We start from the raw sequence: 24,639 nt of genomic DNA, 5'->3' as shown, positions 1-24,639 counted from the left end.
GTTTGGGAATTTAGTGTAAGGAGCTGGAGAATGAACTGCTGGCTGTGCAGCGAGTGGGCGGAGCTCATTACTCTAACATAGCAATAAGCTGCTTGTTAAGGAACTACAATTTGGCAAGACCGATGGCATGTTCTCCACGTCATATTTTGGAAGAATGATGGTGTGATTATTATTTTCTCAACTTTACTTGAGCCTCACCAATAGAGGTTCATGATCTGTTCCACAACCAGCTCCAGGCCATATCCTTACAAGTGAAATGGAGCTCGTCCATCTCTTGGTGCGAAGTATGTCGTCTATTTGGTTTCAGTGAACTCCATCTGGTGGTTTCAGGTCTACAGACGTTGTTTTGACTGCAAAATATATTAGTATTGACAAACTCATTAAACTCGCAGAAGTTCATTAGTCGCTTCATTCTTGCTTCCAAAGCCATTTTATTCCTCCTTCATTTTTGACCTTAGCACTCCAGCAATCTCCAGCAGGACACCTTGTTTGCAGGTTAATAAACAGGTACAAATAAACTGATGCAAAATGTGAATTAAATGTGCAGAAATCAACAAAACATGTAATTTGACTAGGTGCGCTCAAACGTCTATGTACTATACTGCCACCTCCACACCGCACCTGTGAAAGTGGACCGGACGTTATTACAGTTATGAATGTGTTGGACCTTGAAATCTGTCTGAACAGCAGCTCTATTCCATCCTCCACTCTGACAGCTGTAAGTCAGTAACAGATTTCAAACCGCAGACGGTTAATCAGAGCTGCTGAAAGCACGCCTGCCTGCACAATGGACCGATATCTCCCTGCTGTAATTGGCAGAGTGAGAATCAATAGGAGCAGTTTAGTTCATAATATGAGGCGCTCTGAGTGTGAATCCCTACAGCGGATGTGTGTAACGCTGAAACAGACCAGAACTGCCTCAGTGCAACCTTTCTGCCGAGTTAGAATACAAAAAAGAAGCAGCCTCGTCTCGCGGTCAGACACAGGGGAGATTTAAGGAGTTTGTACACTCTCATGGTCCAACAGGACTCAAGGTCAAACTCTTCAGGATCAGAAATTGCAGGAGCTGCTTACATTGACCTGAGAGTAACAACACAAGTCTGTTTTCATACTTTCACACAATACTGTCCAAATCGGGACGAAACCTTTATCATCATCGCTGTCATTTATGTTTTAACAGAGCTTGAAAATGATTGGTGACCTTTTCATTGTGCCAATAGAAATAGTCCATCAACCTACATTAAAAGGTCAATAATGTTATATATGTTATGAATGTGTGTGTGTATATATATCTCAGCAGCCCACTCCACTCACCCTCCTTCCCCCCTGATAGCCTGCCCCCCTCCTGTAACTGTTCATCTCACACCTCCACACCTCTATAGTGAGTCTCACTGCTGACCACGTGAGAAGACAACTGAAGAGACTCCACACAAACAAGGCTGCAGGCCCTGATGGGGTCCCCCCCAGGGTGCTTAAAGCCTGTGCCTCCCAGCTTTGTGGAGTACTGCACCATGTCTTCAACACGAGCCTGAGTCTCCAGAGGGTCCCTATGATGTGAAAGACGTACTGCATTGTTCCTGTTCCGAAGACGCCGTGACCGAGTGACGCCAACGACTACAGGCCAGTGGCACTGACGTCCCACGTCATGAAGAATATGGGGAGGCTTCTCTTGGATCAGCTCTAGCCCATGGTCCAGCCACTTCTAGACCCCCTCCAGTTTGCCTATCAGTCCCACCTGGGAGTTGAGGACGCCATCATCTACCTGCTCAACCGAGTATACACTCCCCTGGACAAGCCAGCCAGCACTGTGAGGGTCATGTTTTTTTACTTCTCCAGCACCTTTAATACCATTCAGCCTGCTGTTCTGGGTGATAAGCTGACAGAGATGCAAGTAGATGCCCCCCTCATGTCCTGGATTGTTGACTACCTGACTGGCAGACCAGGGTATGTATGCAGCAGCACTGTGTGTCAGACAGAGTGGTCAGCAACATTGGTGTCCCACATGGAACTGTCCTCTCTCCCTTCCTCTTCACCCGCTACACCACGGACTTCAGCTATTGCACAGAGACTTGCCACCTTAAGATGTTTCTAATGACTCTGTTGGATGAAGTTGGATGTATCAGCAAGGGTGATGAGGAAGAGTACAGGACGACGGTCAAGGACTTTGTCACATGGTGCGAGTGGAACCATCTGCAGGAAACAGGCTGAGGGTGGCAGATGCTAAAACACTCAATAAACTGATTCGTAAAGCCAGTGATGTTGTGGGTGAGGACCTGGACTTAATGACAGCAGTGTTGGACACTGTCTAAGCTGCAGGGCATTATGGACAATGGCTACCACTCACTCTACAACATGGTGTTGAGACACAGTAGTTCATTCAGTGCAAGACTCATTCTACCGAAATGCACCACAGAGCACCACAGGAAAACATTCTTACCTATGGCCATCAAACTCTATAACTCCTCCCTCAATGTACAATAACTCAGAGGCGCAATAATTTGAACTGCTTTATACAGTGTGTTTCATATTTATTATCACAGCCACTGCCACTTTACTGTATTCATAAGAATTTCAAATGTATACACATTGCTTCCAGCATGCTGCTCTACCCCCTCTCTCACACCCACCCCCAGCCCAACAACTTTCAGCTCACACCCACCCCCCACTGGTTCTTCTGCTGGTTGCCGTAACCCCCCGTTCACACATTTCAACACTCAGCACCCCCCCTGCTCCAGCCTGACCTTCACAATGGCCCAGGTGAGAAATGAGCTCAGGAAGATCAAGGCGAGGAAGGCTACAGGGCCTGATGGCATCAGTGCCAAGCTCCTCAAGTCCTGCACAGATAAGCTGTGTGGGATAGTGGAGCACATTTTCAACACAAGCCTGAAGCTGGGGAGAGTACCACAACCGTGGAAAACATCTTGTGTGGTGCCATTGCCAAAAACGCAGCACCCAAAGGACCTCAGCAGCTACAGGCCGGTGGCACTGACATCACACCTGATGAAGACACTGGAGAGGCTGGTCCTTAGACAACTCCGCCCTATGGTGAGCTCATCTATGGACCCACTTCAGTTTGCCTACAAACCTGGCATCGGGGTGGATGACGCCATCATCTACCTGCTGCATGGAGCTCTTTCTCACCTGGAGAAGCCTGGGGGCACTGTGAGAATCATGTTCTTTGATTTCTCCAGTGCTTTCAACACCATACAGCCTGGGCTCCTGAAGGACAAGCTGGAACAGGCAGGGGTGGGCCATCACCTAACACACTGGATCCTGGACTACCTCACCAACCGTCCACAGTATGTGAGGACAAGGGACTGTGTGTCCGACATGGTGGTCTGTAACACAGGGGCCCCACAGGGGCCCCACAGGGGACGAGTTTAGCACCGTTCCTCTTCACCCTGTACACTGCAGACTTCATGTACAACTCACCAAACTGCCACCTACAGAAGTTCTCTGATGACTCAGCGATCGTCGGCCGCATCACAAATGAGGACGACAGAGAGTACAGAGAACTGATTCAGGACTTTGTGGACTGGTGTCTGCGGAATCACCTACAGATCAATGCGGGGAAGACCAAAGAACTGGTGGTGGATTTCCGCAGGCGCACACATCCCCTTCCAGCAGTGAACATCCAGGGAACGGACATTGAAAGAGTGGACTCTTATAAGTACCTGGGTGTGCACCTTAACTATAAACTGGACTGGTCAGACAACACAGCTGCACTTTACAGGAGAGGACAGAGCAGACTCTACCTGCTCAGGAGACTGAGGTCATTTGGAGTGCAGGGGCCACTCCTGAGGACCTTTTTTGACACAGTGGTGGCATCAGCCATCCTCTATGGAGTGGTCTGCTGGGGTGGCAGCATCTCCACTGCAGACAGGAAGAAACTGGACAAACTGATCCGGAGGGCTGGCTCAGTCCTAGGGACTCCTCTAGACCCAGTGCAGGAGGTGAGAGAAAGGAGGATGCTAAACAATCTAGCATCCATGCTGGAGAACTACTCTCCTTCCTTCCTGCTGCTGTGAGACTGTACAACCAGCACTGCTCCTAGTAGACCACACACACATACAATATACACACATACAGAATGCGAACATTCTTCATTGTGCAATATGTTCCTATGTTCCTAAGTGCAATACAGATTTCTATGCAACTCTTATTTTATTTCATTTTATTATTATCCTTATTTTCCTGTAAATAGTCTAGAGATTTAGCTTTAATTTTTATTATTTATAATGTTGATAATGTTTACACTGTTTCCCATTTCTATTACTGAGTGCCTTACTCCTGTTACTCTGCTGCTGCTGTAATACTGTGAATTTCCCCACTGTGGGACTAATAAAGGATCAACTTATCTTATCTTATTTTATTTCTCTTTTTTGTCTTAAATTATTAAAGTGTTTATTCTTTTAAATAAATGGCTGCAACTGTAATAACTGGAATTTCCCTCTGGGATCAATAAAGCATTCTGATTCTGATTCTGTGTGTGTGTGTGTGTGTGTGTGTGTGTGTGTGTGTGTTGTATATGCTTCTATATATACCCTTTTTGAAAAGGGTTCTACATAGCACCAAAAAGGGTTCTAATCTTATAATCTTATAATGTCAAGCCTGACAAAATTGAAGAACCCTTTTTGGTGCTATATAGAACCATTTACAGCACACACATTGTCTATCGATCTGAAGAACCCTTTCACCACTTTAGTCATGGTTGTATACAGAACCATTTCCTTTACTAAAGAACCCTTGAATAACCATATATATAAATATATATACACCAATCAAGCAAAGCAGTAAACACCTCGGTGTCACTGCTGAACTGAGAATAGTCCACCAACCAAAAATATCCAACCAACAGCGCCCTGTGGGCAGCATCCTGTGACCACTGATGAAGGACTAGAGGATGACCAACACAAACTGTGCAGCAGCAGATGAGCTATTGTCTCTGACTTTACATCTACAAGGTGGACTGACAAGGTAGGAGTGTCTAATAGAGTGGACAGTGAGTGGACGCAGTGTTTAAAAACTCACACTCACACTCCACTCACACCAGCACAACACACACTAACACACCACCACCACGTCAGTGTTACTGCAGTGCTGAGAATGACCCACCACCCACATAGTACCTGCTCTGTGAGCATCCATGGGGGTCCTGACCACTGAAGAACAGGGTAAAAGGGGGTAACAAAGTATCAGGTGGACTACAGTCTGTAACTGTAGAACTACAAAGTGAAACTACATCAGTGGAGCCGATAAAGTGGACAATGAGCGTAGAAACGAGGACACAACTTAAATAGTGGAGACAGAGTTTATAAAAAGAACTTGACAAAGTCAGGAGTGTTTAGGGGGTCTTGTAGGTTAGCAGTCAAGCAGTCAAACACACACACACACACACACACACACACATACATACAGACACACACACACACTCACACACAAAACATCAATAATGAGGTAAACATGTACAGAGGAACAAAACAACTGATTAATTCTGAGTTTATTAGAAAATAATAATGATGACAATATCTTTGTAAACATCCAGAAAGGTGAGAGAAGCTTCATTTAGCTTTGAATACTCCAGAGGCGCTGGCCTTCGGTTTTCTGTGAAAGTGGGAAAAAAAGAAAAAAAAGTTTATTTACAAGGTCAGACAGTTCACCCTGACCACCATTCATTACCCTTTCCTCTCACTGAAATCCTGTGTGCTGGACGGTACTGAAAAGACTAATTTGTGAACCCTAGACAACAACATATTCAGCAAGTGTGTTGTTGAAAGTGTACGAGTGAAGCTTGTGATCCTCTCTGATTTGTACAAAAAAAACACAGAACATTGTTTCAAAAGGATTAAAGTATGACTGCTGCCATTTTTATTGAGCTTTTAATAAGTGTAAACAATGTGTGTGTGTAAGTAAGCTAGCGCAATATGGCTGCTGCTTTAGATCATTTTTTGTGTTGTTTGTGTATGTTTAGATGTTTCTCTGCTGGCTGAGGAGTTTGCCATCAAGTCCACTGAGAAAGCAGCCGAGAGCGATCTTCCAACCGCAGCTCAGAGGTTTTTTTGGGCTGTTTGGGTGACGGTATATCACAGCTATGATGCAGCCTGGACCGGCCGCTTGAGACATGCTGTGTTGTGGCTATGACGCTCTCTGGACTGGGGACCTCATCGATGTGACATCACAGTCTGGACCGGCTGCTTGAGACATGCTGTGTTGTGGCTTTGAGGCTCTCTGAACTGGGGACCTCATCAATGTAACATCACAGCCTGGACCGGCCACTTGAGACATGCTGTGTTGTGGCTATGAGGCTCTCTGAACTGGGGACCTCATCAACATGACATCACAACCTGGACAAGCCACTTGAGACATGCTGTGTTGTGGCTATGAGGTTCTCTGAACTAGGGACCTCATCGACGTGACATCACAGCCTGGACCAGCCGCTTGAGAGCCACTGTATTGTAGCTATGAGGCTCTCTGAACTGGGGACCTCATCAACGTGACATGGCAGCCTGGACCGGCAGCTTGAGACATGCTGTGTTGTGGCTATGAGGCTTTCTGAACTGGGGACCTCATCAACGTGACATCACAGCCTGGAACGGCCACTTGAGACATGCTATATTGTGGCTATGAGGCTCTCTGAACTGGAGATCTGATCAACATGACATCACAGCCTGGATCAGCCGCTTGTGAGACGCTGTATTGTGGCTGCAAGACTCTCTGGACTGGAGATCTGATCAACATGACATCACAGCCTGGACCGGCCACTTGTGAGACGCTGTATTGTGGCTGCAAGACTCTCTGGACTGGGGACCTGATCGACATGACATCACAGCCTGGACCGGCCGCTTGTGAGACACTGTATTGTGGCTGCAAGACTCTCTGGACTGGGGACCTGATCAAAATGACATCACGGCCTGGATCAGCCGCTTGTGAGATGCTGTATTGTGGCTGCAAGACTCTCTGGACAGGGGACCTGATCAACATGACATCATAGCCTGGATGACGTTGCACTGCAGCTATAGGGCTGGTGGCATTCGGACATTTCCCGCCTTCAAGGCTTCGCAGGCCGGCTTCCTGTGTGATGCATTCTCATTGTTGTGTAAGGACTCTTTTCAGGCTACCAAAGTGACTCTATACCATGGTCGTTGACTATAACATGGTCGCTAACAGTACAGACTCCCACCGTGCCAGCTGTAGTATGGGCTTTCTGGGTCACCCAAACCGTTAACTGGTGATGGCTGAGTGAGGGTCTATAACCAACTTGATTGGAAAGGAGAAGGCTTGGTTGACCTAAGCAAAAAGTCAAATATTAGCAAAGAGACTGGCTGCTAGTCTGAGCGAGGCTAGCAGGCAGTTCAATGAGTGTCGAGCTTGTTAGCTAAACTGCTATAAGTACAAGTAATTACACAACATTACCATCTCTATCCTTGTATCACAGTTATTTACATGATATCGAGCTCAGTGGCTCTGTTGGCCACAGAATCATCATGGAACATTATCGGTATCATCTGCAGTGTATAGCCACTGAGAGAGAGTTTAGGTCACGAACTGAAACCAAATTAAAATGATAATGATGATGATGATGATGATGAGGTCAACAGGATGTTTTAACATTTAGTTCATAAAATTTTTATTTTAAAAAAAAAAACATTGCATATATTCTTAGAAAATATACTGTGGGACCATAAATAGCTCCTCTGTTGGTGGAACGTCTCGCTGGAAACGAACGCTTAACTCTTTGTTTGCCAGGTTTGGAGGTCAATTCCTTTACAGTTGATCCAGTTCAGTATCCATGTGGACAATTCAACTCACGTGTTCCTCAGCTGAATTACACCCCACAAAACATTACGACTCCCTGAGGAAGTGAATGGAAATGGAAGTGACCTTAAGTCTGTTGTTTACTCGCTCCTTTCTATCTCTGAAATTACCTGCACACAGTTACAGCCAGCATTCAGTGAAATGAAAAGAGAGATGACCCAGGAGGCCATGTAGGAGAGAAAGAACAAAAATGCATTTCCTGCAAGGATGAATGGAAGAAAAATGAGGAAAAAAAGGAACAAAGCCCCACACATAGACACCAGGGGGTGACTGATATGAAAACAGATAAAACTTCAGCTAATCAATAATAATGGCCAAAATACAGTACTGTGCATACGTCAAGCCATGTAGAGCCATTTATCTGGACAGTATGAATTGATTTGTCCAAGAAAACAAATAAATAAATAAATGGAAACAAAATACAGAGATAAATAAACCCTTACGTCTGTTCTGTGTGATTTTGCTTAAGCATTAGCCGATCTCTTCTTGAGAAAGTCCAGTATTTACAGTCAGACTGTCTAATCAATCCTTCATTAGATTAAATCAGTGCTGCTGATGGAATTTAACAAAAGTCTTCTAACCTACACTCTTAAAAAAGAAGGTTCTTCAAGGGATCTTTAGTACAGAAAATGGTTCTATAAAGAAACATGAAAACTCGGAGCAGCACTGCTGTGTCTGATCCACTCGCACCAGAGCAACACACACTTACACACCACCACTACATCAGTGTTACTGCAATGATGAGTATGATCTACCACCCAAATAGCATCTGCTCTGTGAGGGTCCATGGGCGCCCTGACCACTGAAGAACAGGGTAAAAGGGCGCTAACAAAGTATCAGAGAAACAGATGGACTACAGTCTATAACTGTAGAACTACAAAGTGCACCTATACAGTAAGTGGAGCTGATAAAATGGACAATGGTGGGCAACCCTATCCCCAGCACCTAGGGAGTAGTTGGGGGTTAGGTGTCTTGCTCAAGGGCACTTCAGCCATGTACTGTTGACTTAGGGGACTGAACCGGCAACCAAAAGGCTGGTTCCCTGACCTCCAGCCCATGACTGCCCCCAAGAATAACAATAATATTTATTTTTATATGTATTTTGTACTTTTCTCATGAAATCATGTCAAATCTTTGTCATCCGATTATATCAGGCAGACAATACGTCAGTCAGGTCCCAACAGACACTCACCCCAGTCTCCTACCGATGAATCTCCCATAATTCCTCATCATGCTGACTCTCTGTGTATGATGTTGAGCTCCTGGAGGTCTGTCCACCTGCTCCAACACTTCTTTAGGAAATAGACTCTTCTCATCAATCGCTGCTTTCAAACCTTCTAGAGGAAGAAAAGGAGCTTTCATATCACCCAGATCTGATAATAACCAACATATCTGCACAACCAATATATTAAAACCTGATTTTATTATTACTTTGTAGTAAAGAGCATAATAAGTACCACTGTAGGTTTGTAATTTGCAGAAAACTAAATATGACAATGTTTTTTAAATTTGTTTATGGAAAATATCATACTCTATGGGACAGAATCTCCCTTTTTTTATTTTTCCCCAATTTTCTTCCCAATTTACTAATATCCAATTCCACCCACTAGTGGAAATGGACACACGCGATACCACCAGAACTATGAGACCTGTGAAGCACCATCACATCTTTTCAAACTGCTGCTAACACAATATCATTGGACCGCTGAACATGCTTGGAGGAGACCGCCGACTACCAGTTCTGTTGCGTCAGCTAACAGGCACCTGCACTGACTAGCAGCTTGCTGAGTGATGGGGGAGACGGGGGCCATCCTACCCAACCAAAGAGAGCGAGGCCAATTGTGCTCTCTTGGATTCCCAGCTATGGACAGCTGTAGCATCACCTGGGATCAAAGTTTTGCTCTCCTGATGATGGAGGTAATGCTTAGATGGTTGTGCCACTCAGGCACCCCAGAATCTTACTTTTCAATGTCCTAGGTTACATCTTTTTGACTGGCCATTATACTGGGAGATTCACTCAAAAGAGGCCCCGGATATTCTGTAATAACTCTCTCTAGGATGAAGCAATCTCAACGAAACAACATGCAATGAGCTCCTCATTATATGGAGCTTTGAACAAACTGGGATGCCCCTTCTTAGGAGGGTTGAGGTAGCTGCTGGAAAGTTGACACAACGTTTAACCTCAGTTTGCAACTTCTGGGTACATACTGCCTTACCCCTTCACTCAGTCACTCAACCTCTCATCAGGATGGTGGTGTACAGTACTGAGTAGTGCATCAAGGTATGTGCTGTATTTTTTTGGTTCAGATTGCTTCATCCTATTGGGAGTTACAACAGAATCTCTTTGTACAATGACAAATAATAAATAAATCAAATTTCATCATCTTAAAATATTTGGCTCATTAAATATTTTGCACCCATTTGATTGTGCATGGCTACACCCTGTTATTTTGTACATTTCCCTGTATTTCATGTTTTATTCTTACATTCAACTTATAAGGCTAAACGGCACCTACAAAAGCTCATCACAGCAACCAATATAAACTCACTGATATTTTTATATCATATACCAACTTTTAAAAATTTCTTCATAATTTGGCCATAAAGCTGTAAACAGACTCATTCAGAGTGGTTTGGTGTGAAACACTCTGTTCTAGAGAAACTTACCAAGTCAGAATTGTTCACAGTGGTGGTGATAGGAACCAGACGTCCACCTCTAAAAGCTCCCTCACAGAAAGTTACTACATTAAATGGTTATGAATTCATTGCCTGGTGGCAGACATCATTTACAATAGTTTTGAGAAGATTTCAGTCTAAGACATCAAATTAACAAATGCACATGCAGGGCACTATGCGACTTTTTAAAAATTTATTTATAAGTATTTTCCATCATCAACATTTCATATAAATCTCAGAAGACTCGTGTAGGTTCATTGGTGGGTTTGGATGGTAAATAAAATGTCAATATTTGTAGTCATGGTTCCCATCACCACCACTGTAAAGACATCTGAACCATTTCACACCAAACCACTCAGACAGAATCTTCCTGTTTACATCTTAAACCCTGAATTAAAATGGATTTTCCTACTCTCTCTGGCTTCCGGAAGCGGAGGCGGAGTTGGGGCGGAGGATTCCCACATCAATCCGAAATATAAATGAGGATTGATGACAAAGTCAGGCTTGGTCAGTTCACCAACTGTGTCCAGCTCCTCCAGTCTGAGCTCACTGAGTGCACCTAAAATCAGAGACAGGAACAATAACTATGCTTAACACAACAGATTTCCACTCTTACCCAAATGTAGTCAGTCAGTCAAGACAAGATGGGTGTTTATCTCTTTAGTTGTAGAACCGGAGCTATGAGGCTAATTGGAAGCTTAACCCACCAGTTAGCATGGTGCTAACTGTATACCAAAAAAATCCAGACTAAATAAGGAATATTTAAAAATTTGTGCAAAACTCCTTTACAGCTATCCGAGCATAGTAATGTCAGCTAAGTTAACGTCTATAGAGTGATAAATCGATGGACAGATGAAAATAAATATAACCAAAACATTAGATTAGCCATGTTAGCTGGAGACGTCGAAACAGCTCGCCAACAATAAACTAGATAAAAAGGCAAAAAGCTAAACAGACACACACATCCAGGCAGGGGGGCGTGTCGGGTCGTAGATGTTTTCTTATTTGCACTTATAAGCACTCAGCTGGTTTCCATCTACACTTAATCTGCAACCAGAAACTCTCAGACACTAAAAAATCGCAAGGCAGAAGTCAGCTTCTCATTGGAATTTTCCCATTCCACCATAAATGGTGCAGCAGTTACATTCTGACAACTCAGGCACCATTTAAGATGGAACCACCAGGTCCATTATGCGAACATCTACTCTCTGCCAAGCATTCGCTTTCTCACATACTCACATACATATTTTAAATGCAGTTTCACTCTAGAAAACTTAGACTGATTTTATGTTATTTTATGTTATGTATTATGTAAAAAACAATTTAACAGAAAATGTGTTTTATGATCATAAACATAATGACATATGCTTACAATTTACTGCCGAATGCCAAAAATCTTAGACGCTCTTTGTATTTTTTTTTATAAAAAATCACTTTTACAGTATATATCACTGAAGAGACGCAATCTGTTCAGTTTATTGCCCAGATTTGTGGAAAAATGGGTCGACCCAGAAGGATAAGCGGTTTAGAAGATGTATGTATGTGTGTATGTGTGGGTTAGTTGTTAGGAATGTAAAACAGTGGCGGCAGCTATATGCCAGGACTCCTTACTGAAGCTTACTTTACTGTGATACTTTACTGAAAAACTCATACATACAAGCTCAGATATCTGTTAATGTCTGTTACATGCTTCAAACGTCTATGTTTGAATAGCCAAACAAAGTTAATGTGCACCACAGCTTAGTGCTAACATAGTACTACTAGAAATCCCACAGGAGGATTAGCATAGAGCTTTTTTCTATTTTAATTTTTAAATGGCCTGAAATGAAGGTCACCTCCTAAAGGCCACTCCACGCTGGAGGCGATCCGTCATGTAATGTAGCAGCACGTTGTTTTAGAATACCGATAACAGCCAGGTTCCTTTTCGTTTTTAAACCCTGCTTGTATAAACTGAATGAAATCAAGTGCTCAGTATCACTTATCATGCTTGTTATGAATGTACTACCCACACACAGACTGTCTGTTTTTGAGCTGAAATATACGAACTGAAAAAGGCTAGGCTAGCAAGGTTAGCTAGCAAACTTAGCATCAGCATTTGTATGCTTATCTAAGAGACGGGATGCCTTTATCTGTGTAAATTTCAAGCCACGTGTGATCCACTGTGGTCTCGATATGGCTTTCATTTAATGTAGTTATGTCTAAATGCTGAGTGGCATGCTGTTAACGCACCGAGGAACTGAACAGTCCTCGGAGTCATGGAGTGCCGGCACACGCCGACATGCTTTACCCTCAACAGTTATGGCTCAACATGGACTGTGAAGAGTTATTCAGTATCTGTAATGGACTTGACTATGTTGTTCCTGACACTGTTATCTGTAAACATGGAATAAAATAAATCAGTCCCACTTTTTATTAAGTGTCTCTAATAAGTGTGTAGTTACACATCAATAGCCTATTTAACAACACTGTAACTGCTGAGGATTTAATCTGTGTTACAGATGGATTACAGCAGTACAGCCTGTGTAATGACACATGTATATTTTGCCTCTTAAGCATGTCTTTTTGATACACAAGATCAGAGGGTTTTTTTACATATTATACTGTTTTACATTATTACTGTGGAATAACTATGTTGTAACAAGGTAACTAATCACATCACATTAATTGTCATTCTATAATTAACACTCTGTAATTGCGCTGTACCTATATAACAACTGAAGTTGCTACACATGTGTAATTACATAAGCTATACTGCTATAATCCATCTGTAACAGCGACTAAAACATTAGTAGTTCCACTGTTGTTGCATAAGTTGTTCACATATATCTACACGGTTATTAGGGACACTTAATATAAAGTGGGACCAATAAATTGCATAAAATAAAAACCAGTAGCATGAATTGGATTTGCATTTTTATAGATAACAGTGTATGATAGTGTCAGAAACCACATAAACTAAGGAAGCAAACTTTGTACACCAAACATGCCCTGACCGATGAACCATATCTTGGGTAAGAGAGATAAAGTTGTATACTTTTAATGAACTAGCAATTTAAAGGCACTGAAATAGAGCTAAGAGTTGAACTGACCCACAGAGCTGTTCTGCACACCATTCACATACGGACGTTGCTTGCTGTCACTCAGCGGCAGGCCTACGCCACACCCGTCCTCAGAGTCCTGCCCTTGCTCAGCAACACTGTCACAGAGGATGTGGGGTTGCCTAGGAGACAGGAAACAGATCAGTGAGGTCTGCAGTTGATAAACACATGCAGACGGAGGACTAATTCACTGAAATTTGCAGGGTTTTAATTTTAATTTGAAAAATTACAAATTTTAACTCAATTATCTAACAATTATGATTGATAGTTTATTCTGGTCATGCCTTGAGCAGCTGCCAGCCTCAGTACCTCCTGCATTGTTTGTCAGCATCTGTTGTTTTTTGGATATTTTATGCATACTTTTCTTTGAGAGTCGTTTATGTTTGCCTTTATGCTGAAATTTCTTATCAAACCTCAATAAAGCACATCTATCAGTCTACAATATGTTGAACATTAAATCATTATAGATATTAAAAGTAGATTTTAATGCACAGAGGACAGTTTTACATTCTCCATCTATAAAATGCAATCTTCTTTATTATGTATAGCATCATATGCCAAGTTTGGGTGTCCCTAGTCAAATAACAATGGTAATAGAAAAGTTAAGTGAAAGTAATTGAACACATTCTCTACAAAGAACACACTTCTGCAGATTCTAATTCGCAATTTAGGATTTATTTAACATATTGGGAAGCAAAATAATGCCTAAAATATGACCTGTGCAAAATGGTATGGCATTAATTTATACACTATATAGACAAAAGTATTGGGACACCTACACATTACACCTTTGGGAGCTTTTATGAATCCCATTCTAAACCCATAGGCATTAATATGGAGTTGGCCCCCCTTTGCACCTCTAACAGCTTCCACTCTTCTGGGAAGCTTCCTTCTGTGGGAATTTCTGCCCATTCATCCAGAAACATTTGTGAGGTCAGACACTGATTTTGGTTCAGAGGGCCTGGCTCATAATCTCTGTTCTAGTTCATCCCAAAGGTGTCTGATGGGGTTGAGGTCAGGGCTCTGTGAGGGCCAGTCAAGTTCTCCCACCCCAAACTCACCCAGCTGTGCCTTTATGGAGCTGCCTTGTGCTCTGGGGCTCAGTCATGCTGGAACAGAAAAGGTTCTTCCCCAAACTGTTCCCACAAAGCTGTAACTGTACAGTTGTCCAAAATGTCTTTGTGCTGAAGCATTAAGATTTTCCTTCCACTGCAACGAAGGGTTCTAGACCAACCCCTGAAAAACAGCCCCATATCATTATACCTCCCCAGCCAAACTTTACAGCTGGCACAGTGTAGTCAGGCAGGTAATGTTCTCCAGGCATTCGCCAAACCCAGACTCATCAATCAGACTGACGGATAGAGAAGTGTGATTTGTCACTCCACAGAATATGATTCTCCTGCAGTAGGCAATATTTAATTTACTGCTGTATTTTTATATAATTGAGTCGAATAATGACATTCCTCATCTTGGTGACGAGTCCCTAAAACACAAGCAGGTTGAGGTGTCCAGAGTAAAAGTGAGGGCAGAGTTGGAGACTATTTCACAGCCCTAAAGTGGCCTAATGTAGTTTTTAAGCTTTGTAACTAATTAACTAATCATTAAAACTAATGTCATAGTGTCCCACAATTTTGAATACATTAGCTTTTTTCAACCATTATCTCACCAGCTTGGTGTGCAATTGAAGATTGAACATCAGCATGTAGCTTGGCTCTGGGTGGGACAATCGATTACTGCACAACACATCAATAAGATCAACTCATCTGCATAAAGTTCATCCAGAAGAAGAGAGATTAGAGTGAGAGTGGGCATACATGACCTCAGAGTAGAGTGTATATCAGCATATGCTGTACTGTCAGTTCTTGCAACTTTATAACAAATTATGACACGTTCTGTTTGGCATAAATGACTCAAATGATGCAAATGAAAAAATGGCACTATGTACATTGTGTATGTCTCTTCTATTTTTGAAACATCATGTCAATATACAGAACATTTATAAACTAGAAAGCAAAAGATGGCTTGACAAAGTCCTTGCTGTGATATCCCAGGTGGTTGCTAAGGTACTGCTAGGCCATTGCTGTGGTATTGCAAGTAGTTGCTAAGCTGTAGCTAAGCCATTGCTATGGTCTCCCAGGTGAGTGCTAAGGTGGTGCTAGGCAGTTGCTATGCAACCTCTGGTGGTTGCGCAGGTCTTGCTAGGCCTTTGTCATGACATCACAGGTAGTTGCTAAGGTATTGCTAGGCAGTTGCAATGGTATCCAAAGTGGTTGCAAATGTTTTGCTAGGCCATTGCTATGTTATCCCAAGTAGTTGCTAAGCTGTAGCTAAGCCATTGCTATGATCTCCCAGGTGGTTGCTAAGGTGTTGCTAGGCAATTGCTATGCAACCTCTGGTGGTTGCTGTGGTCTTGCTAGGCCTCTGCTATGACATCCTTGTATGTTGTTAAGGTGCTGCTAGGCCATTGCTAAGGTATCCCAGGTAGTTGCTAAGATTGAACTAGACAGTTGCTGTGGTATCCAAAGTGGTTACTAAATTGCTGCTAAGCCATTGCTAGGGTATCCAAGATAGTTGCTAAGGTGTTGCTAGACAATTGCTATGGTATCCCCAGCAGATGCTGAAAGGCCATTGCTATGATAACAAGGTAGTTGCTAAGATGTTGCTAGCCAGTTGCTAGGGTATCCAAAGTGGTTGCTAAAGTGTTGCTAAGCCAATGCAAGGGTATCCAAGGGAGTTGCTAAGGTGTTGCAAGACAGTTGTTATGGTATCTCCAGTGGTTGCTAAGACCATTGCTATGATACCCCAGGTAGTTGCTAAGATGTTGCTACAGTGTTCTTCAGCCATTGTTATGGTATCTAAGGTGGTTGTTTATGCATTGATATCCCAGGTGGTTGCTAAAGTCTTGCTAAGCAGTTGCTGTGTGCAGTGTTTACATTATTACAAAAGTTACACAATTATATTTACATTCTCTATCAGCAGTCTGCGCTTCTGTTTGGTGTTTGGACACTCTCTCCTCTGGGCCTTTGGATCCAGGAACAAAGTGAGAAGGGAAGAAAGTAATACTTTAAAACCTGGGTGAACTTATGAAGCTGAAGTAATGAATTTCGGGCAATAATTTTAGATGCTGAGTTAAGCTTTGGGTCCTTTATTAAAGAATGTGGCAGCTTTTCATCTGAGAGTTTAGCCAAAGTGCAGCTATTCTTCACACAGCCGCACAGCCAGCTTTAATGAAGGCATTTATCAGGAGAAGATTACATTACTGCATTACAGGAGCACAGACAAACCCTGAGATACTAAACTCTCCAACACAACAGCGATAGTATGGTAAAAAATAAAATCTTCCTTCCTTATACTCCAAATATAGTGCTTGGTCACTTTTGCTCTGGAGCTATGAGGCTAAAGCAGCAAACAATAAGCAGTTAGTATGGTGCTAACTGTATGGCCAAATCAACATGCACAGTTCTTTGGCTGAACTTTTCCTAATTGTATTTAAGAGGTTTTCATTATCATTTAGAACAGATTAAGATGTGGAGATTTAATCAGAAAATCAACACAGGTCTGAAATTTCAAAATAAAAGTTCATAATGCTTCTCATTTCTCATCGCTTTAGTGAATATTGGCAGAAGTATGGGCGAAATTCCCAGAACAACAAACATGCTTTGACAGGCTATTTTTTGACCAAGCCGGGGAAAGGATTATGCACACACACTGTAGACTGGATCTTCTGTGATCAGCATCATGGCCAACTGCAGTGCCTGACAAGAGCTGCTAGAGATTACGAAATGAGTTTATATTTGTACATCAACCTAATTTCCTCAAATAGAAGTAGCCATAAAGTTGTTTTCAGAAAAATTAATAGATGCAAGGGCAAAAACAAGAGTCAGTTTGGGCCATTTTGTCCTATTTTCAATGTGTTTTTATAGAGATAATAAATTATCATTTTTGAAAGGGTAAACAGAGCATACAGGGTGTCCTGAAAAATTGCCATCATTTCATAGTGTAATCACATAGCCAATGATCCCTCGAATGATCTCAAATTTTAACAAAATGTGTAAAAACTAACCAAGTTTAATTTTTTATGGGTTTTTTTTTCAGGTTGAAGAATGGCATTCACTAGAAATGAAAAGGCACTGTATGTTAGAATGTGTTTGAACACAGTCAAACATGAGTGTGCAGTGTGCATTTTCGAGAAAATTCAATAAAAATGTATCAACTGAAAATCAGATTTGGATCACGGCTCAAACGCAGCGTGTTCAGCAGGAGCTGGACCACCGACTTGACGTGTGTCGGGTCACAGGTGGTGCGCATATTGAACATATGTGAAGCTGTGAAATCGGTTATAAAATCTACATCTCTCAGAATTCCTTGCTCGAATTTTGATCAATAAATCTTGGATTGTTCAACACGCAGCCTATTTAATTTCATTTGTCTCGGACTTGTAGTTACTCAGATATTCACATCTCAAATGATGTCCATTTTTTTGGGACATCCTGTAAATTAAATATATTGTAATTTATTTGATATATTGTGATGTATTTCACTTTTTGTATATGGCAATATAGGCAAATATGGCTGTGTGTTGTCAATATATTCCAGATGTAATTTGAATACAGTGTAGTTTTGTGTGTGAGAAATTTGGTATGAAATAGTTATTATTAACGAATGGGCAAAAATGTTTTTTAAAAAAGTGTTTATTAACTTTAATTACTCAACAATATTATGTGGACCACTGAACACGCATGTCATGCGAACACAGATAGAAAGCGAGAGAGAGAGAAGAGGGAAAGTAAGAGAAGAGAAAGAGATAAGAGAAGAAAGAGGAAAGAGAAAAAAGGAAAGAGAGGAGAAAGAAATAAGAGAGAGAAATGGAAAGAGAGAAAAGAGAGAAAAATAAGAGAGCGAGAGTCAGATAAGAGAAGAAGAAAGAGATCAAGAGAAATGTACAGAGATGAAGACAGAGAGAGAGATTAAAGGGGTAAAGTGGGCAGTTTAGATTAAAGGCACTTATTGAACCATTATGTACAAAAACAAGGTGTTAAAAGTTTGAAAAGTAGAAAAGCTAAAAACTTTTCCATTTGCTTCTCATTTGTCCATCAAAAAGAGATTTTATCTGTATATCTTTGGTACTTTGATAAATGACAAATTTGATGTGTAATTTGACTAAAGCTTTGATGTTAAAAATAAGAGAGATAGTGAACATCGTTATGATAATAAGTAATTTTATTATATAATAGTTTTTCATAATAACATGTAAAATTCTTCCAATTAACAGAAGATGAGAGTGTTCATCGTAGCAGAATAAGAGAATAAACAGCTCAGAGCCTCCACACAGATCTGGATTATTTGTTTTGTTGTTTGTTGTTAGTTTACTGATGCAGGCTGTTCTACGTGTTGTATTATTATTATTGCTGATGTAAGACTGGGACTGTGGGACACAGTGGCTCATTAGTATGTCATATAGGCCTAATTTACTTTACAGAAACATTTTCAGGTTGGTTAACGTGGCTGATCGCTGTTTGCTTTTTCAATATAACTCTATTGATTGGTTTAGAGGTTTAGGGGGGTGTAGTTTGGATGAGATAAAAAAAGCTTTGAAAGTATCAATATCAGTTTCATTCAGCTACACTCATACTACACATCCTCCAACTAAAGCCGTTTCTGGTTTTAAACCAGGGGTCGGCAACATGCAGAGCTGCATGCGGCTCTTTTGCTGCCCTGTTGTGGCATCACAGCTGAATCAGATTTGTAGGTAAAAAAAATAAAGCTCTGTGTAACGGAGCGAGGAAGCAGACGCATATGCGGAGATAAGCGACGTTTATTATGGGCAAATCCAGGGTCATAGTCTAAATGGTCTAGGGTCATAGAGCCAACTCAGATTGATCGGGGGGCAGACATGACAGAAACGAGAATCAAACATACAAACAGTACAAACAGAACAAACAACAAAGACCAGCCACCAGAAAGGGGAAAACACAGGCTTTAAATACATAAGGGTAAACGAGGAACTGGAGGGAACACGGGTGTAAATCAGGGGTGGAGTCTCGAAATGAGGGGGCTGGACTAAAAAACCAAAACAAAAAACAGGCGGGCTAAACCAAAACACAACACGAACACTTGGACAGGACTGGGAAGGGCCAATCGAAACACTCTGCTGATTGTTCAACACAGTTTAACAATAAATGGTCTGACTGGTCTTATTAAATTAACAATAAATGGTCTCACCATACTTACTAAATTATCAGTAAATGGTCTCACTGGTCTTATTAAATTAACAATAAATGGTCTCACCATACTTACTAAATTATCAATAAATGGTCTCACCAGTCTTACTAAATTATCAATAAATGGTCTTACCGGTCTTACTAAATTATCAATAAATGGTCTTACTGGTCTTACTAAATTATCAATAAATGGTCTCACTGGTTTTACTAAATTATCAATAAATGGTCTCACCATTCTTACTAAATTATCAATAAATGGTCTTACTGGTCTTACTAAATTATCAATAAATGGTCTTACTGGTCTTACTAAATTATCAATAAATGGTCTCACCGGTTTTACTAAATTATCAATAAATGGTCTCACCGGTTTTACTAAATTATCAATAAATGGTCTTACTGGTCTTACTAAATTATCAATAAATGGTCTCACCATTCTTACTAAATTATCAATAAATGGTCTCACCAGTTTTACTAAATTATCAATAAATGGTCTCACCGGTTTTACTAAATTATCAATAAATGGTCTCACCAGTTTTACTAAATTATCAATAAATGGTCTCACCGGTCTTACTAAATTATCAATAAATGGTCTTACTGGTCTTACTAAATTATCAATAAATGGTCTTACTGGTCTTACTAAATTATCAATAAATCGTCTCACCATTCTAACTAAATTATCAATAAATGGTCTTACTGGTCTTACTAAATTAGCAATAAATGGTCTTACTGGTCTTACTAAATTATCAATAAATGGTCTCACCATTCTTACTAAATTATCAATAAATGGTCTCACCATTCTAACTAAATTATCAATAAATGGTCTTACTGGTCTTACTAAAGTAACAATAATGGTCTTACTGCATTTCATTGCCTCGGTACCTGTACCCTGCACAATGACAATAAAGTTGAATCTAATCTAATTGAATCATTGGAGTTAATGTAGAACTGCTAATTCACCCTTTAACCCTAAAGACTATTTGTCACCATAGCAACATACTGTAGATGACATGCTCACCTAGCTAGCAGCTAACAAAAAGGCAGAGAGAAATATTTTAGATGACCATCAATAATTTAAAGAAAACTGGATTTATTTGTGTTTATAATCACACCAGCTGGTTTCCTGATACCTTTAATCTGCAATGAGAAACTGTCAAACACTAAAAAGTCATAAGGCTGAAGTCAGTTTCTCATTCACCAGCTCCTTGCTCAAATTTTCTTGTTCCACCTTAAATGGTGCAGCAGTTACATACTGGCACCTCAGGCACTACTTAAGGTGGAACATGAGAATTTGCGCAAGCAACTGGAGAATGAGAAGTGACTTCAGCCTCATAAAAAGAGAAAAGTCTATCCCAGCAAAAGAGAAAAGTCTATCCCAGCAGTCTTTGGGCAGAAGGCAGGATACACCCTGGACAGGTCGCCAGTCCATCGCAGGTCAGACAGACAGACACAGACAGTCACTCACACACTCACACCCAGGGGCAATGTAGCATGTCCATTTGGCCTGACTGTATGTCTTTGGACTGTGGGAGGAAACCGGAGAACCCGGAGGAAACCCACGCAGACACGGGGAGAACATGCAAACTCCACACAGAGAGGACCCTGGCCGCCCGGCCGGGGAATCGAACCCAGGCCCTCCTCACTGTGAGGCGACAGCGCTACCCACCACGCCACCGTGCATAAGAAAAGTCAAAAGTCAAATTCAAAAAGTCAAGAAACTGTTCTACAGTGCCCTCCATAATTATTGGCACCCCTGGTTAAGATGTGTTCTTTAGCTTCTAATAAATTGAGGGTTTTTTTAAATAATATAGGACCACGATGGAAAAAAGAGCAAAATCCAACCTTTATCTCAAGTGCATTTATTCAGTAGGAAAAAAATCCCACATTAAGAAATAATTGTTTAACATCAAATAATGTGTGCCACAATTATTAGCACCCCTGATGTTAATACTTTGTACAACCCCCCTTTGCCAACAAAACAGCACCTAATCTTCTCCTATAATGTTTCACAAGATGGGAGAACACAGAAAGAGGTATCTTCGACCATTCCTCTTTGCACAATCTCTCTAAATCATCCAGCGACCTGGGTCCTCTCCTCTGCACTCTCCTCTTCAGCTCACCCCACAGGTTTTCAATGGGGTTAAGGTCTGGGGACTGAGATGGCCATGGGAGGAGCTTGATTCTGTGTGTGGTCAACCATTTCTGTGTAGATCTTGCCATATGTTTAGGGTCATTATCTTGCTGAAAGACCCAGTGACGACCCATCTTCAGCTTTCGGGCAGAAGCCACCAGATTTTGTTTTAAAATGTCCTGGTATTTCAAAGCATTCATGATGCCATGCACCCTAACAAGGTTCCCTGGGCCTTTGGAAGAAAAGCAGGCCCACAGCATCACTGATCCTCCCCCGTATTTCACAGTGGGCATGAGGTGCTTTTCTGCATACTCAGCTCTTGTGTTACGCCAGACCCACTTACAGCATTTGTTGCCAAAAAGCTCTATCTTTGTTTCATCTGACCAAAGCACACGGTCCCAGTTGAAGTCCCAGTACTGCTTAGCAAACTCCAAACGTTTACGTTTATGATTGTGAGTGAGAAAAGGTTTTTTCCGTGCATGCCTCCCAAACAGCTTGTTGGCGTGTAGATAGCGTCTGATGGTTGTTTTGGAGACTTCGTGACCCCAAGATGCTACCATTTGTTGCAGTTCCGTAACAGTGAGCTTTGGAGAACTTTTTATTTCTCTTATCATCCTCCTCACTGTGCGTGGTGGCAAAATAAACTTGCGTCCTCGTCCAGACTTGTTTACCACTGTTCCAGTTGTTTTAAACTTCTTAATAATTCCTCTGACAGTAGATACGGACAGGTGTAGGTGAGTGGCTATTTTCTTGTAGCCATTGCCTGACCTGTGAAGGTCAACACACATCTGCCTTACTTGAATGCTATGTTCCTTTGTCTTTCCCATGTTGAAGAGAAATGGCCTCTGTGTCACGTCATAATTATACCCCAGGGAAACAGGAAGTTCTGAATTGCTAATTAAATGTTCCTACATACTTTGATTAACTTCGTAAACTACTGTAGAAGTGACAGAAATTCTTTAATTACATTTATTTCCTAAGAATTGTTAGGGGTGCCAATAATTGTGGAACAGGTGATTTTATGAAGAAAAATTATTTCTTAGTCAGGGATTTTATTTTCCCCCTAAAACTCTACTTGAGTTAAAGGTTACATTTTTCTACAATTTTCAGTGTGACAGTATGTTTCCACAATAAAAACTGAATTTATTTTAAGGCTTTTGACACATCTTAACCAGGGGTGCCAATAATTATGGAGGGCACTGTATGTTTGTGGAAAAGTTTCCTGCCGGAGACATGAGAAAATTGGATATAGCTGAGCTTAAACTTAGAGCAGAGCAGAGTCTGCATTCTCATTTATATTATATTTTTTTCGCTGTCGTCAGATCAAAACCTTGTATCTACAAAATGGTAACTTTACAGGAGAAGGAAAAAACCTACTTTACTTCTAATGTAAGTCAATGGAACCAGACATTTTTCCATGTCATTTTGGGCCATTTCTTTTGGTTCATTCTTTAAAATTTACATTTTAAATTTACACACAATATAGCCAACAGGCACGTCCAAAGAATTAAAAAAAACTGAAAAATGACAAAAACAGAGATACAAGGTTTTATTCAGACAGCAGCAATATACTAGTACATTAACATACTAAGACATATTTACAGCCAAGATGGTAAATATGGACATAAATTGTTGTGGCTCCAAATGTGGTTTGATTTTTGTTAAAAGGGTGAAATGGTTCTTCCTTACATTTGGGTTGCCAATCTCTGCTTTAAGCAGTTAAAAGCAATTGTTTAGCCTCAAATAGCCCAGTAAGTATGTCATGTTTACATTTTGTTACTTTCTTAAGTCTGTCATAATATTAGCAGAAATAAAGAAATATATTAGTGGGAAAATATCTTTTTAAGGATGACAACTGCAAAAAAACAAGAAAGCAGAAATGATGCATGAGCCACAAATTATTTTATTATGTTTGTATTTGGTGGCACGGCGGCCGGGCGACCTCCTCTGTGTGGAGTTTGCATGTTCTCCCCGTGTCTGCGTGGGTTTACTCCGGGTTCTCCGGTTTCCTCCCACACTCCAAAAACATGCAGTCAGGCCAATTGGATGTGCTAAATTGCCCCTAGGTGTGAGTGTGTGAGAGACTGTCTGTCTGCCCTGCGATGGACTGGCGACCTGTCCAGGGTGTATCCTGCCTTCCACCCAATGACCGCTGGGATAGGCTCCAGCACCCCCCGCGACCCTGACGGAGAAGCAGCTTAGAAAATGGATGGATGGATGGATGTTTGTATTTATTTTAGTTCATGATTTGATTCTGTAAATATAGAGGATTTAGTCAGTATATTACTGTGCTCACTTCACCATATACTAAATTTTATTGTGATATAAACTGAGTCTGTTCCACAGTTTCTCATTAGACTTAAATGTAGACTCTAACTGACTCTAAATGTAGGTATTGTGATATAAACTGAGTCTGTTCTACAGTTTCTCATTAGGCTGAATGAATAACCGACTCAAAATGTAGGTATTGTGATATAAACTGAGTCTGTTCTACAGTTTCTCATTAGGTTGAATGAATAACTAACTCTAATTGTAGGTATTGTGATATAAACTGGGTCTGTTCTATAGTTTCTCATTAGGCTGAATGAATAACTGACTCTAAATGTAGGTATTGTGATATAAACCAGGTCTGTTCTATAGTTTCTCATTAGGCTGAATGAATAACTGACTCTAAATGTAGGTATTGTGATATAAACCAGGT

At 41.2% G+C, this 24,639-nt stretch overlaps 1 protein-coding gene across 2 annotated transcripts in view; it reads right to left on the bottom strand.

The window, feature by feature from the left end:
* Positions 1-5,297: 5,297 nt before the first annotated feature.
* Positions 5,298-24,639, bottom strand: part of LOC108443153 (WD repeat-containing protein 49) — an 89,123-nt gene continuing 69,781 nt past the window's right edge. The window contains exons 17-20 of one of the 2 annotated variants that reach the window (XM_017723605.2): positions 13,581-13,711; positions 10,904-11,050; positions 9,008-9,152; positions 5,298-5,604 (exon numbers count right to left, since the gene is read on the bottom strand). In XM_017723605.2, the coding sequence (XP_017579094.1) occupies positions 5,562-5,604; positions 9,008-9,152; positions 10,904-11,050; positions 13,581-13,711 (466 nt within the window). In that variant the 3' untranslated portion in view covers positions 5,298-5,561. The remainder of the gene's footprint in view (positions 5,605-9,007; positions 9,153-10,903; positions 11,051-13,580; positions 13,712-24,639) is intronic. The other variant, XM_037539863.1, reaches the window with a different exon arrangement.

The sequence above is a fragment of the Pygocentrus nattereri genome, chromosome 7 (assembly GCF_015220715.1).
Source record: "Pygocentrus nattereri isolate fPygNat1 chromosome 7, fPygNat1.pri, whole genome shotgun sequence".
Lineage (NCBI taxonomy): Eukaryota > Metazoa > Chordata > Actinopteri > Characiformes > Serrasalmidae > Pygocentrus > Pygocentrus nattereri.
This window is presented reverse-complemented; position numbering and strand designations above follow the sequence as displayed.